Source organism: Balaenoptera ricei, chromosome 4 (genome assembly GCF_028023285.1).
Source record: "Balaenoptera ricei isolate mBalRic1 chromosome 4, mBalRic1.hap2, whole genome shotgun sequence".
NCBI lineage: Eukaryota > Metazoa > Chordata > Mammalia > Artiodactyla > Balaenopteridae > Balaenoptera > Balaenoptera ricei.
This window is the reverse complement of record NC_082642.1, coordinates 160319932-160335703: the sequence shown is the minus strand read 5'-3', so window position 1 is coordinate 160335703 and position 15772 is coordinate 160319932. Positions and strand designations below refer to the sequence as shown.

General features: G+C 59.8%; 1 protein-coding gene across 2 annotated transcripts in view; it reads left to right on the top strand.

Annotated features, from left to right (window-relative positions):
* The window catches only part of UBE2G2 (ubiquitin conjugating enzyme E2 G2), a 29374-nt gene extending 24401 nt beyond the window's left edge, over positions 1-4973 (top strand). For both annotated transcript variants that reach the window (XM_059921702.1, XM_059921703.1), the window contains 2 exons: positions 1712-1852; positions 3180-4973. In XM_059921702.1, coding sequence (XP_059777685.1) covers positions 1712-1852; positions 3180-3292 — 254 coding nt within the window. In that variant the 3' untranslated portion in view covers positions 3293-4973. The remainder of the gene's footprint in view (positions 1-1711; positions 1853-3179) is intronic.
* Positions 4974-15772: the final 10799 nt, after the last annotated feature.

Below are 15772 nucleotides of genomic sequence, written 5' to 3'. Positions count from 1 at the left end.
GAAACCACATGGGAGGCCAGGGAGGCACCTGCAGGGGTGGTGGTTGAACCCACCACCTGCAGGAGGAGCTGTAGGAGTTGCCCAGGGGTCTGTTTGGGGCGGGGAGGGGGTCTAGCAGGTGCAGAGGCCCAGTGTGGGGAGGGAGGGGGGAGGGGCCAAACCGGTTCAGGCCTTTCGGTCAGCATTAAGGACTTTGATGTTTATCCGAGGAGCAGTGGAGACCCGCTGAGGGGCTGGGAGTGAGCGTGAGGGGCGGCGTGACCAGCATGGCCTTTGAAGGGTGACTGTGGTGCAGGCCGGAGGTGGAGCGGAGCGCGTGCTGGGCCGCTGCTGTGGCCTGGAGGGGAGACCGCCAGCCTGGCACCAGCGGGAGTTGTTGGCGCTGAAGCGCTGCGGCTGGGCGGGGACTCGGGAGGGTTAGGAAGTGACGCTGCTGTGGTGTGGTGGGGGGGTGGCAGGGACACAGCTGCTTTTTGATGTTTCTGGGGTCAGCGGTGTCATCGCATGGTGCTGTCACCTTGAGGAAGTGACACTGAAGTTGAGAACTCTGCAACACCTCCTCTCTGTCCGTGGCAGAGAGAACTGTTCAGAGCATTCTGGGCGCCAGGTCCCGTGTGTGTGGACTTCAGACGGACATCCTGGTGTCTGAGACAGATCGCGCGTGGTTTCCTAACCCTTCAGTGAGAGTTTGCGGTAGAGTTTCAAAGCGCAGAAACCACTAGAACAAGGGATGCATGGGGAAAACGAGGGACCAGGTGTAAAAGAAAGGCTGTTTATAATGACTCACATTTCTAAATGGTCACGAAATGCTGAGCTCATGAGTGAGGGTGAATTAAATTTATTTAAAATTGTCTCGTATTCTTATTATTATAACTTAATAGCCTTACAGTTTTACAAGTGATTCCTGGATATCTGAGCATATACTGAATCATCTGAGAATTTCCCCAAGTATGTGTAAAAGAAAGATAACAGATGCTTTTGACCTTTTTGACAGGACCAACCCCAGACTTTGAATTGAAAATTTATTTTTCTTGAATCAGATCTTGAGGGTCTTGTTAGGGATGCTGTTGATGGGAGATGCATTTAGATTCAGGCACAGCTGATTTCCAGAGAAGACAGGTGGTCGTTTTTCTGTTACTGTAAGTTACCAAGAGAAATCTTGGTATCTGTCTTTCTCTGGATATTTACGTAATTCCTGTAGCGTTTTTCCCAGCTATGGCAACGTATATTTTACACAGTCCGTTTCAGGGATTTAATGGCAGACCGAGGGATATCTAAGAAACTTTTTATGAAAAGTGTTGTGAAGAGTCCTAATTACATGAGATATTTTGGTGGAATATCTGGCTGCCAGGTAGCTTTTCATTTATCCCCTTTGGATATAATGCTTTTAAAATCCATATGAAGGTGGAGTCACCCCTTGATACTAGAACTGTTCAGACCGGCCCAGCACCCTGTCCGTGCGTGGGCGGTGCCCTGGGAGCCCGGCCGGGCCCGCGGGGAGCGCGTGGACGCGAGCATGGCCGTGAGCGTGGTGCTGGGGCCGCAGGTTGTGCCGCGTGCAGACAGCTCCGTTTCGGTGTCTGCGGCGCTTGCTGCCTTCTCTCTGCGGGCCTGACCGAGCACCCTGTCACGGGCCCGTCCCCCCGCTCACTGGGTGTGCTCTGACCCCGCAGTCTACCCCCCGCTCACCGGGTGTGCTCTGACCCCGCAGTCTACCCCGACGGCAGAGTCTGCATCTCCATCCTGCACGCTCCCGGCGATGACCCCATGGGCTACGAGAGCAGCGCCGAGCGGTGGAGCCCCGTGCAGAGCGTGGAGAAGATCCTGCTGTCGGTGGTGAGCATGCTGGCAGGTAACGCCCGCCCCGCCGGCTCCTGACACGCCGCAGCTTCGCGTCCAGAGGGGAGACCCGACCCGACGCTCGGTGCTGCTTCTCTTTCCTCGTTAACCCTTGTCTTACAGCTCCCTGTCCGCCGTGAGGAGTCGGTATATACTGTTTTCTTTTCTGCTTTTTCATGTAATGTTATTCATACACACTTCTCCAAGCGTAAGCTGCTTTTTATAATTACGGATGTAAAGATGGTCTCGTGCGTATCACATTGTTGGCCATGAGTATCCGTGGGCATTTCATTCATTCAGTGGGTGCTATATTGCAGACGCCGTGTCCTGAGGTGTAAAGCTCAGGTGACACTGACCCCAACCTTAAGGCCCCACATTCTCAGGGAACTTTCACAGCCACCGACTATTGCAGGACACTGTGATAAATCCTGAGATCAGGGTACAGGGACCACTTCCCGAGGTGAGTGTAGAATATGTGGGAGTTAACAAGGTTGGTGGAGGGCGCGGACCCTCTGGGGGCGTCGCCAGGACTGGTATGGCTGGGGGCGGGGCGCCCTGTGGACCTGCACGTGCCCGGAGCTGACACTCGCTCGTGGGGCTGTTAGACCACGGATCGCCCTTGCAGCCCACATGCTAGAAACAGGCGGGGTGGGTCCCAGGCCAAGAGGATGGGGGAGGTTGGGGAGGGGGACCTTGGAGACTCCGGCTCTAGGGTTCAGCATCCTGGGGGCGCTCCTGCTCCTGCCCTCACTGCGGGCTGGAGGGGTGCTGACTGTGGGGACAGGACTCCAGAGGGAGCAGGATTCGGGGGAGACGAGAGTTCGGGGTGTTGTGTGAGTGGCTGCCTTGACGGGGGCTCTCCGAGGACTGGCCGTGGAGGTGAGGGACAGCGCGTGGGGGGAGGGAGCCGAGAGAGGAACGGCCCGGCGGCCCCGGGGGAAGAGAGCACCCGTGAAACGGAGGAGCGTCAAACGGAGGGAGCTGGTGGCCAAGCGGGAGGCCCGAGGGGGAGGCCCACAGCGGCCGCTTGATCTGCTCGGCTGGTGCCTCCTGAGTGAGGCCGAGTTGGCTGGTGTGGGCCCTTGGGAGGCGCGGGTGGAGGAGCCCTGAGGGTGGGTCTGTCCGCTGCCCTCTCGCTGCTCAGCCCCGCCCCTCAGGAGAAGGCTCTTGTCTCCACAGAACTGATGTCCTTGCCCGGAGTTCCACATCCCTCGGTGCTTCCGGTTTGTCTCCGGTTACCTCTCTGGGAAGATCAGTGGTGTCCTTCCAGGGGGTGGGAGGTCTTGCCAGGTCCTTCTTTCTTGAGCCCCTTTCACGTGGAGGTTCTCCTTCTCTTTCAGAGCCCAACGATGAAAGCGGGGCCAACGTGGATGCCTCCAAAATGTGGCGGGATGACCGGGAACAGTTTTACAAGATCGCCAAGCAGATCGTGCAGAAGTCGCTGGGGCTCTGAGCCTTGCCCATGTGTGTGCACAGCCGTGTGCCCGCGCGTGCGTGCAGGCACACCACCGAGCAGATTTTGGAGTTTCTCCTCCAAAACACTTAGTGACAGTGACACTCTGTGCTGGTACCAAAAAAGGCAAGCTTGCAGAACCACAGCATCTATTTCTTTTCTACCTTTCCCACCCCAAACAGCCTTCTCTTCTGCAGTGATAGTTTCTGTAGGACGATGACAGCTGGGTGCAGTTGAGGGACCCACCCCTCGTTCTTGCCGAGGTGGCCCAGGGGGATGATGGGAGCTGTCACCACTACCTCTCCAGCGGACGTGCCTGTGGACCCAGCACTTAGTGCGGAGCCGGGCGGGGCGTACGCGCCGGCCCCCAGAGACTAGAACCAGTGCCGCTCCTTCCGAAGACGCGGGGCCTTGCAGCCCAGGAGGGGAGCGGCGGCCGGCTGTCCCTGGGGGCCCCTCCGGGCTCCCGTGTCCCCCGTGAGGAGGACATGACTTTGTTTCAGTACTTTGTTTTACAAGCAGATTTTTTTCTTGCAATCTAGTCACATTTTTCATTTGTTGTATGTTACAAATAATCACATTTAGAAATACTTTCAGGAAATAAATACTTTTTTAAAATGTGGACTAATGAAAAATGGGGCACATAGAAAAGAAGTTTCCTGCTGGCCATGAAGACCGGCGTTTTCCCTGCTGGTGTTGATCACACTTTACGCTCGTGTCTCAGTTCCTAATGCATTTACCAGAGCAGGGGCACATGAGACCGAGATTTTAGTCAGAGTGTCTTCTGGGTGTGTCGGAGCTTTTCTATTCCAATCTGAAAACTGGAAAGTTCTAAGCGTTTGTACATGGTGGCTGCAGCAGGAACTTTAACTGTTGGGACAAAACCGTTCTCGCCACTTGGGAAGGGCCGCTGCCGTTAGCGCAGGGCACGGAGGTGTGCTGCATCCCAGACCTGACCGACGCTCGTGGGAGCGTGGCACACGGCGTTCCCGGGGTCCCCGGGCCGGTGGGGGGCGCTCAGCTGCGGCTCGTGGTTTTGAGGTGGTCTGGATTCCTCCGGCGTGGGTAGCTCAGCCGCGGGGCCGGGGCTCCGTTTCAAGCAATAACAGATCTGTTGCGTGCAGTCAAATATTTGGCCTGTTTCAAACAGGTTAAATTTAAATAGGAGTTTCTATTTTTGAAATAAGGGACAGTCTACAAGACGTACATTTTACTTTACATTATCCTTTCCCTTTCATAATGTGCCCGCGGGCAGGAGCCTTTTACTGAAACCTCGCTCATTTCTTGGTGTTACGTGGTACTGGCTAAAGGGCTTCTGTGGAAACCAGACTCTCCTTCTCAGAAGGGAATCATTTACAAGTTGAAATGCAGTACGAGGACTTGCATTCGGAAGGGGACGGGGAAAGGAGAGGTAGTGTACCTACATAGTATCTGCGGGCGTGTTGGATGGGACGTAGCCCTCTCCAGAGAGAGGAGAAGGTGGGTGTGGTGGAGTGTGGGCCTGTGGCCACGGGGGCTCAGGAAATCTGGAGAAGGAAGAGGCAGTCTCTTTGCAAAAGAAAGTATTTTTATTCATTTGTATTTATTAAAAGAAACAAAAGAGAAGGAGTCCCATGGTGTCATTATTCTGTGACAGAGTTTATTAATTCCTATGGTAAAATAAAGCTATATTTTCCCCCTGTCCCGAGCAGTGTTTTCTCTGCCGTGTTTTAATATAATCGTATGGGAACCCCATGGCCGGCGGGTGGCGGGGGTGCCCCCCGACAGGTGGCACAGCCGCCAGGACTCCCACTACCACCTCCTTCCCAAGACACGTGAGCTTCGGGAAGTTTTGCTCTTTCCTGTGCGTTCCGCCCGCTGGTCTCCCCTGGAACTCCCGGGTGTCCCTGTTGGGGTCTGCAGACGTTTTCACCAGCCTCCCCTGACCCTCGGCCTTTCCTTGACCTGTGAGTGTTGGCAGAGACGGCCGTCGGGCGAGGAGAGACCAGGAGGCGCGGAGGTGGCGCTTCTGTCCTGCTCTCGAGTCTCCAGTCTCGTCACGGCTGCTGACGTGAGCCTGCTTATGTCCCTCGGCCTCCTCTCCCCCAACGCCCTCTGCGCCGTGTCCGGGCCAGGGGCTTGGCCCGCCCTCCAGCAGCCTTCATCCTGCCTTTTGCCCAGGGGTTTCCAGCATACTTCTTACTATTGAAGATCTCTGATGTGATCGTGAGTTGGGGTCCCCGATACCACCCCCATGTTCAGTGGTTCCGTGGGACCACTTTTACAGCCAAAGGCCCAGGGACTCGAGCACCACAGGGAACGTGGCGTGGGGAGGGGTTGGGGGGCACGAGGCACAGGCCTCCCGAACACCCCCAGCGGAGCCACACGGGGTGCGCTTGACTCCCCAGCAGGGAGCTCCTGGGGGACCAGCGCCAGGGTTTTTATCTGGGGTTGGTCACGTGGGTACCCTCTGCCTGGCACCAAGACTCCGGCCCCCCAAGGGAGAGCAGGTGTGCAGCGCACGCCATACTGTGGTGCAGATTGTTTAGGCCAGTGAGGCGCTCCTGTCCCACCACGTGGGACCCCCTCCCCAAGCGCACGTCCCCAGCTGCCTGAGGACGCCGTCCCAGGCCAGCTGTGCTCTTTCCCGCACAGGTATCCTGAACTTTTCCCCTTTGGGGATTTTAATTAGATTTAATTGAAAAGGTTGGTTTGCTCTGTTAGGTTTCTTTGTGTTTCATTTTTCATGTGTTGTGTTTGGTGCCCCTTCTCCATGGCATTGGTCTTCCGCAAATGTTTGGATATTTGAGGTGAATGCCCACCCTTGTCTTCCTGTTTGCCAGTCTGGTTCCGGGCACAGAGAGGGGAGTTCCGGGGTTTTATCTTCTGGGTGTGGGAGCCCCACTGCGTTGTCCTGGGCGTGTTCTGGGGGGAGGGGCGCGTCCCTGCCGGCCCTGTGGCCCCGGATGACTGGAAACACAGAGCCCCCAGGGTCCACTCCACCCTTCCCTCCCACGTGTGGGCTGTGGCTGCTCTCCGTCGGGTTTTTGTACAGGTCAGGTTGCTGATTTTTCAGGGGTCGTGCTGGTGTGATGCACTCGTCCTGTGCGTCAGTCAGGGCTCCTGGGTGGAATACAGAACCCACCCTGGTCACATGGGGGAGCCTCAGGATTGCCTGCTGCCACGCCCCCCGCCCCCCCCGAGGCCTGACCGTAGGCCATGTGGCCAGAAGGCCATGCCCCGGCCCTGGAAGTCAGCTCAGAGCACAGCAGGACACTGGACTGGCCTTTGTAGAGGGCACGGAACCACGGTCCAGTCCCTGCAGAGGCAGAAGTGTGCCTTCCCCACCCCTGACCATGTCCCCGAGCCCTGCCCCCGCCGCCCGGGCCCCGCGGCATCTGGCCTGTGTCCTGGGTGTGGCCTCATCCCGGGCCCACCACCTCCCCGCTCGAGCGAAGCCCAGCTCCTGAGGATGCCAGCCCGGCCGGGTCACCGAGGCCGCCCCTCCAGCCTCCCCTCAGCACCATCTGCCTGGGCCCCCAGCCCTGTCATTCTGAGCCTCTCTCCACCAGCGCCTGCCCTGCTGGGGGCTGCCACGTGTGCCCTGGGCGCAGACTCCCCGCAGCTGTCTGTGGCGCCCGCAGCCCCGGGGGAGCAGTGCTCTGTCCCCCGCCTGGCTGCGCCCCTCCTTCCGTCCTAGGGTGGGGCCCCGGAGCCCGCCACTGCCTGCGTCCCCGCGGCCCTCGTCAGCCCGGTGAGCTGGCAGGCCCCCGCCGCCCCGGGCTCCTCATCTGAACGCCCGTGGGGCGCGGCGCCCGGGCAGGTTCCGCTGTGGCCCCGCGGACGCAGCGTTGCTGGGGCGAGTCGACCTGCCGCCCTTCGGACACGACATGTGGGGCGTCTTTGGCCTCACCCTCTCTGCTGACTACACTTGTCACGTGAAGGACGACGTGTAAAACGCACGGAGCATGGCAGGGAGAGGTCCCCGGGGCGGGGAGTGTCCGCTGTGACACTGGGGGCGCTCGCGGAGCCAGCAGGGGCGCAGCCGCGCCGTGGAGGCCCTCCCTCGAGTCCCAGGGCGGCTTGGTGGTGTCATCTCCTTGCAGGGGCCCCGACAAGGGTGGACGTGTTCATGGGCCCCAGGCCTGGGCATCCAGCCCTGCAAGGAGCTGAGCTCGGCCCCTGGAGGGGCGCAGGCTGCGGGGGACGGGCCGGTGGGGATGGCGGTGGGGGGCGGTGAGACGGCATCACCTCCGTCCCTCCTCGCAGGTGGCTGCGTTGCGGCCGTGGGCTGCCCGGTCCGAGCGGCTCCCACTGGGCCCTGGCAGCAGCACTGTGAGGGCGCCCCGGCCTGCTGAGTGGGGGCCGCGGATGGGGCCTGTCCCCACCCCACGCGGCTCGGCGGAGCTGCGTGAGCGGCTGGACGTCCCTGGGACTCGTGCTCACTCCAGGGAACGGTGGCGACATGTCCCTTTCAAGCGGGCGTGAGCGTGTGCGCGCGTGTGGGCTTACCTTCCCGGCAGAGGACCTGACGCTGGAACCGACTCGGTGGAGATGAGAGACCAAGGATTGCCGGTGGCTTTTGGAAATCCTGGGTGATGCACTAAACGAGTTGGAACCACAGGAAACACTTGCAGCTTCAGGGCAGAGCAGACGGGGGGATTCTCACCGGGTTCTCCCTGCTGGACTAGTTCCCGCCCGTGAAGCAGCTCCACGGGGCGACGGGTGGCAGGGACGCCCCACCTGCAGCCTGGGCACCACCTCGCCCAGCCCGGCCCTGCCTGCTCCAGGCCGGTGCCCCCACCCCACGTGTGCCCGCACGGAGCTCCTCCGGGGCAAGAAGCCTCTGGGCCTTGAAGGCTGGTGGAGGGGGAGCGCCGGCGCCCGCACTGGACCCTCGGTATCCAGGGAGGATGAGACCACCGAGGTCCGGCCATGCGGGGCGGGATGGAGCTTGGCCTTCAGGTCCCGCCCCTGCACCCCCTGGGCACCGCCGGGATCCCGGCAGTCTTACAGGGACCCTGAGGCCTGGGCGAGAGACGGAGGGCGTCCTAGTCCTGCTGCGCCGGAGCTGAGGTCACCGGGTTGTGACCGGCCGCCAGCCAGGGACCAGCAACGGGGGAGGGTGGGAGTGAATCCTCCATCTGTCCACTCTCCTCCGGACCACGGGAACGTGCTGGAGCTTCCCTTGGCCAAACCTGGCCCAAGGCACCTGAGAGCGGGGCCTGAGCCAGGGTAGCAGAGGGAGGAGGGGTGGGCCGGGCCGGGGCTCAGCGCACCCTGCAGGTGGGGCCCACAGGGGGGCCTCGGGGCCGGCCTTCTTCTGGGCTGTGGCCCGTGGTTGGTCGAGGGAGTGGTCACAATGCGTACTTGAGCCAGGGCCCCTGGGGGTCTCTGGAACGCCTCTGGAGAGAACGGAGCCTGCCCTTCAGCGCAGATCTCTGTCTCCTCTTACCCCCGTCGGCCGGGGCCACCCCATCGCATCAGCGCTCCCCGCTGTGGACGTGCCATCAGGGTGGACGAGCACAGCGAGGTGCCCGCTGGGTGTCATCACGCTGCTGCCCAGGGCCGAGGGCACCATGGAGTGGGGCTGCCAGTCGCCGCAGGGAAGTAGAAGCTCCCCCCAGATCACTCGCCTTTCAGAGCACACGCTGAGTCCTGCAGCCCCTGTGCCATGAAGCCCGAGGGCTCCCGGTCACCGGAGGACAGGACTGCCCAGGAGAGCTTCCCCCCGACCCCCTCCCCACGCTGAGGGGCAGCACCCGCGCCGGGTAGTTTCCGGGGCGCTGCTCAGACTTCACTTGCTCTGATGATGCCTGCCCCGCCCCTGCCGCCCGCCTGCACCCATGAGCACCCTTTTCCTGTTAATCCGTAAAGTGAGTTGCGTTTCCGGATTTTTCTATAATTGCACCATCCTGTGTTTGTGGGGTAATCCGCTGTGTTCTTCCTGAAATTGTCTGTTCCACTTGATTGGCAGCGTTTGGCTGAGGGGTTTCTGGCTACACTCACAAGGGAGTGGGTTGGCTTCTCCTCTCTGTGTCTTGGTTTTGGCATCAGAGTCAGACTGACCTCAAGGATAGTTTGGGGAGTCTCTGTTCTTTTTTCTCACTGGATCACCTGTTTCTTGAAAGTTTGGTAGAACTTACCTGTTAAACCATCTGGACTTGCTGGTTTCTTTGGGGAATTTTTTTTTTTTTAACATTTAAGCCATATATAGCATTATATTTAAAATGGATTTCTTATAGATAGCATGTATTGGGGTCTTGTTTCTCTGTTTTTATTATTTTTATCAGATGTGACAATCTCTCTTTTAATTAGTATATTTTTGTTTAATAAAGTCATTGAAGTGCTTGGATCTGGTCTACAGCTTTATTTGCTTTCTGTCTGCTTCTCTGGTTGGGGTATTTGTACCTGTTTTCCTGCCCTCTTTTAGGTTATTTGAATCTTTTTTAGTATTCTGTTTAGTTTGTTAGCTTTTAAAATATATTTATTTGTATTAATCTTCTAACGATTGCTCTAGGGATTACAGTAGACATACCTATTTTGCACAGTCTATGTTAATAAGTTACCACTTTAAGTGACACCCAGAACCCATACAGCCGTGCAAGACCCCCCCATTTGTCATCCGTGTCACATGTGCACATGGGGGGTTGTCACCCAGACGATATTCTGGTTTTTGCTTTCAGGATTTAGTTATTTTAAAGACTTTCAAGGAGGCAAATAACGTATTATCCTTGTTGAGATGTTCACTCTTTCTGTTTTCTGCCCCGGCCTCTGGGGCCTCGTCCCCCTGGTGACATTTTCTGCCTTGAGAACGTCCTCCTCATCTCTTTCCTCCCAGCCTGTTGGTTTTGCCCTGTTCCTGGAGATGCTGCACCCCACGTAGGATTCGGACTGGACTCGCTGTCCCCGCTGCCTCTTGGTCTCCACATCCGGCGAGGAACCCTCGTGGCTGGACTTGCCGTCCCTTGAGCACTCCGTCCCTCTGACGGCTTCCAGGCTCCGGCCTCCGTCTCCAGTTCTCTTAATGGGATGAGTCTGGCCCTGGGCCCCTTTGAGTTTGTCCTGTTTGGGTGTCATGGAGCTTTGTGAGTGTGTAAGTTTGTGTGTCTGCCAGATTTGAGCAGCTGTCAGCCATCCTTGCTCCGGGGCACGTTGCTGCACCATCTTCTCTCTCACCCTGGACGCCTGGAGGTTACTTTTAAAGTGTGTTTCACATTATTTTTTGGCTTTGACCGACCGTCCTCTGTATGAACCCACACTCTGTTTTGGGGCCTCGCACAGACCTTGGTGTCAGGCCCATCCAAAGACCCAAAGCAGCAAGAACCAGAACCCCCGACGCAGCAAGGCCACCGTGCAGGTGTGCCTGGCCCGGGGACTGTGGCGGGTGTGGTCAGCGACTGGTGCACGGAGGGTGCCCAGCGTCCGTGGGGCAGCCCGCCCAGGAGGTACGGGCCATGGGAGCAGGGCAGGGTTTCCCGCCACAGTGATGGAGTGGTGAGCGAGGGGGCGGTTCATGGGGCAGCCTGGGGCAGCGGGGGTACCTTGGCTGCCAGAGGTTCTGCGTTGATGGCAGGAGGAGCCAGCCATGGCCGGTGCTCTGTCTGGCTGTGTGCAGCCCCCCGAGGTCCCCTGCAGGGTTAACTGGGGGAGCCAGAACATTCCGGAGGGATGGCTGAGCCGGCAGGTGGCCCGGAGCAGGGCTGTGACCAGGGGTGGGGGTCAGGAAGGCTGAAGTCTCAGGGGAGGAGCCAGGCGGGGTGGTCCTGCATCCCACGGTTTCTAGATTGATCTAGAAAGTTCAGTTGTGCTGCTAAATGGAAGAGGGTGGGTGGGACGAGGGGGCCAGGACGGAGGAGCTGGGGTGGGGACCCCACTATGGTGACGGCACCCAGGGGCCCGCTGGTGACCCAGGTCTTGGTGTCCAGGCTTATCGAGGGAGGGGCCGCAGGGCTGGGCAAGCAGACAGTGCCCGGAGCACACACTCACATCTAAGTGCCTGGACACCCCGCAAGGGGCCCTCAGTCCCCTCCCGGAGCAGGGCAGAGGCCTGGCCTCAGCGCCGTCCCCCGCCCCTGGCACTCCCTGCCGCTGGCATCCCGTCCATCAGATAGCGCCCCGTACCCGGCAGCGCTCCACGTTTGTGGACTGGCTTCAAGTATTTTCATGTACCCTCGAGAGAATCATTAAAAAATAATTAACCTAATTTAGCTTGATTGTCATAAAGAAATTAGCCACATGAATCACCTGCGATTTGCCAGCCTGCGCACGCCTGGCTCCAGGTGATTGCGGTCTCCGGGGAGACGGCTGCCTGCCGCCGGGGGAGGGGCCCAAGCCTCATCCGGAGGACCGGGACCCGCCAAAGCCCCTGCCCACCGGCTGCATCCCTGCTGACCGTAGGTGGCAGACGAGGTCCCCGGTGCATCGGCACATGCCAGGCCGCCTCGGTGGCCGAGACTGGGGCCCCCGCCCGGAGCCCCGTGGGCTTGCCCGGGCACTGGCCGGCCCCTCAGCCCAGTGCTCCAGGGAGGGGCGTCCTCTGACGCAGGAGCCTGCGGGGTCTCCAGATCTGGCCTGGGTGACCACTCGTGCTGCGGCCAGGTGGCTGCGGGGCTCCGGGACGGCCGGGGGACGGGCCCGCTCCTCGCTGCCCATCCCGGTCCAGGGGGTCTGCAGGGGCTCTCGGCTGGGGCTCCTCCCCTGCACGGCCCCTCCAGGAAGGGAGGGGCTCAGAGCCAGCAGGTGGCGGGGACGGGGGTGTCTGCGCATGGGAAGGACGAAGGGGAGACAATAAACCGTGAAGTAAGACACGTCTGTCCCCATCCCGACCAGGAGGTGTCGACGGCAAGGTACGAAAGCACAGTTTAGTTGTGGCCGCTTGGGTCTGGGGCCTCTGTTGGTGAGCTGGTGACGTCGGATGTGTAATGAACACAGACACGGTTTATTCCCTCGTTGTTGTGCATTTATCCCATAAAATGTATATTCTTGCCCTCGTATCAACAGAATCACTAATCACGTCATACTCAAGATTTTCACTAAATTAATATCTATTGACAGTGTTGCTCTAAAATATTCTTCAAAGCTGTGATTATATTCAGAGTGTACAAAACTTGAATACGTTTCCATCAAATAAGTAAAGTTAAATAGAAAGATAAATGACAAAGTACTTTTCAGTGTTTTCAAAAAGTTCTCTTCTGAGGTATTCAAAGGTACCTATTAAAAGTGAAAGTGCAAATTATAACACATGATTTGCAAAATACAAATATAATTAATGATTATAACATGGAAATCAAAATTATTAAGATTAAGCTTTTGAAAATCTAATTCTTTTGAAAATGCAGTTAAATCTTATTGAAGGTGCTTTAAAGGAACGACTTGCCATCTGAATATTGAGTAGAAGGAGGAGCCAGGTGTCCTTCTGGGCCTGCATCTAGAGGATGCTTCATCACGAGAAAGGTCTCTGGGTCTCAGCAGCAAGGGCTGCAAATCCGCGAAGCCCCGAGGACGCCGAGACCTATCGCCCATCAGAACGGGAGGAAGCGTCGGGCAGCCAGACCCGCACTGCTCTGTGGCCAGGACTGGACAGGTGAACTCACCTGGTCCTCTCACGCCCGGAGTTTCCTCCCGTCATTCCGGGGCCCAGGCCCAGCTCTGCAGCCGTACTAGCCACAGGCCAGCCCTTCCCGGGATGAGGGCCTGAGCCCAGGGCCTGGGTGTGCCGGCTGCACTGGGCAGTGCTGGGTCCCTCGCGGGTGTCCCCTCCCCGTCTTCAGTGAGTGTGACCTGCAGGTGCCTGACACGTGGGCCGGGACCACCCCCGCCACCTACCCTTCTGGGATGCGGTCACCTCGCTCACAGCCCACTGGCCAGAAGCAGTCACCCACAGGGCTCGGGACAAGGATGGGGCCTCCCGGGCCTGGAAGGATTGGGGGGTGGCCGGTCTTAGATCAGGACTCTCCTCTCATCCCCTCCCTCCCCTGGAGCCTCTCCCTGCACTTGACCGTGGGCTCACCTGGGGCTTGTGATGTCTGCTGGGGAGGAGCGGACCAGCCAAGATTTCGCTCAGCTGTATGCATGTTTTTGAACTCTGTTTCCTTTTAAATGTTGCAAATGCACACGAGTAAGTGTGACTGCCCTGACCCCTGTCTCTGCCACTCCTCCAGGACAGGGCCCCTGGCTCTGCTGCGTTGAGGGCCACCTTCCTAGACTCGCTGCGTTCGGGACTCAGGTCACCCAGAGCGTGTAGCCCTTTGCGGGGCGTCCCACCTCTTCTCAGGAGCCCTGCCTTCCAACGTGAGGGCTCAGCCAGGCTGGGCAGCCGACGCCCAGGTTCCCAGGTCCAGCCGAGCCCGGGTTCCCAGGTCCGGGCGCCTTCCTGGTCCCTTCCTCCCCCCGCAACCCCCCCCCCCCGTGGGCTCCTGCTGTCACTCGGCCCTGAATGCACTGGGGGGTGTTTTTCGTACCCGCACCACTGTCTGCCCCAGCACCCCACCCTTCCGTCCAGCCGCTTGTCTGTCTCTATGGAGACACATGGGGAAGGCATGGCACTGCCACGTGAAATGCACGGGCGGCCGCTTGAACAACGGATGTTCACTTGTCGTGGGTTGGTGCCCGGAGGCCGAGGCCAGGTGCCTGCACGGCCGGGTCTGGTGAGAAGCCTCTTCCTGGCCTGCAGCCTCCTTGCCGTGTCCTCTCAGGGCAGGAGCGGAAGCTCTGGTCTCCCCCTCTTCTCTCAAGGACACGAATCCCGCTGGGGCCCCACCCTCATGACCTCCAAAAACCATCACACTGGGGCTTCAGTGTGTGAATCTGGGGGACATGACGGCCTCCTGGCCTGTGCAGAGAGCCGGGCCTGGCTTGGATTCCCTGCCCCGTAAGTGTTCATGGAACGAGCGCTCCCCTTTCCCAGCACTGGCCTGGTGCCTCCTTGATGGCGTGAACGTCTCAGCTTCGGGGGCCTCCCGCACCAGGGGCCCCCAGGGAGGGGCGTCCTTCTCTGCGGCTCCTCCTCTGCTTCCCTCGGCCCAGCTTCAAGTCCACAGCCTTTGTCCTCAAGGCAGAGCCACGTGTGCTGCTGTAGGGCCTCCCGCGTCCCATTCCCCAGGAGCCGCCCTGCTGGCTGTGACGTAGTGATTGAAACTGACCCCAGGAGGGCTCGTCCTGCGGCCAGACCGTGGAGTCCCCATGGAGGGCCTCGCACAGCTGCCCAGGGGTGGCTGAGAACTTAGCTCGGGAGCAGCCAGGCCTGGGCTTGGGCCTGGATCCTTCTCGCTGGAGCTAGAGCCTGGCGCTCAGGGGCTCGACCTAAACAGGACCCGTGTCCGTTGTTATTGTCATCTGTCACCGCCGTCGCCCACTGTGGCTCAGGGGGCTGACCTCCCCGGGGTCCTCGAGGGCAGGAGGCCTTGAGTAACGGGCACTTTCTACTAAGCTGCCTTCCAGGGTGCCTCCAACGCCACCTCTGCCCAGAGCACCGGCATGGGGAGCCCCACCCTCACCCTCGTGTGTGTATGTACACACACACACACACACACACACACACACACACACACAGAGGCGGGCTCACCGCGTGTCCAGACCAGTCGCCAGCCCCTCATTAGCGATGACCCTCCAGGAGTCAGTCGTGCCCGGAACCTGTCCAGCTCCCTCCCTCACCTGCAGCTGCCCTGCGCACCTGGTCTGCCCAGATCCTGTCAAAGCTGGGCCTGCCCCCAGCGCTCATCACCTGCGGCTGGAGGAGACGCACAGGCCTCGGAATCTCGTGGGGCCCTGTCCTTACTGGTTAGACAGCCACACGCGCGTGCACAGGCACATGCATACATACATGCCCACACGCAAACGTGCACAGGGATGGCTGGGAACGGGGCACCCCGGTGAGGCTGGACGGAGCGGCCCGGACGTGGCCCCGTGGGCGGCGTGTCCAGCGTGGCTGTCCCTCCGCAGGTGGTGGGGCCATCGAGGTCCCAGGAGCCACCCGCGTGGAGTGGCGTCTTCAAAGGCCCCTCCTGCTGGCGGGGGACGGGTGGGGCAGGGGGCACGGAAGCCGGGTCAGCTGGAGGCTGTGCTAGGGGGTTGTGGGCGGAGAAGATGGAGACTGGAGGCGGTCGAGGCTGGTTTTGGAGAACGCACGGGATTTGCCGATGGATCCGCGGAGGAGCAGAGGCAAGGGACTAAGGCTGCTGGCTGGGGCGGCTGGGCGGCGGGGGGGACAGGGACAGCTGCGGCGGTGTGACATGTGAGGTGCTTGCTTGGGCCCTGGGCCCTTTCTCCCCTATTTTGGCAATGCCCCCACCCCCACCCCCCCCGCCAGCGCCCTTTGGGAATTGCCTTCCTCCATGGCTGCCGTCGGTGGTACGGGGAGCCTGCAATCCACGCCTCAGCCACTAGGGCCGTGCCTCGGGGGCTGGAGCCCTGAGCCGAGGGTCCCAGGACAGACGCACCCCAAGCACATCCCCCTCGGGACAGACGTCCTGTGGCCCCGTGACCCCGGAGCCCTCCATC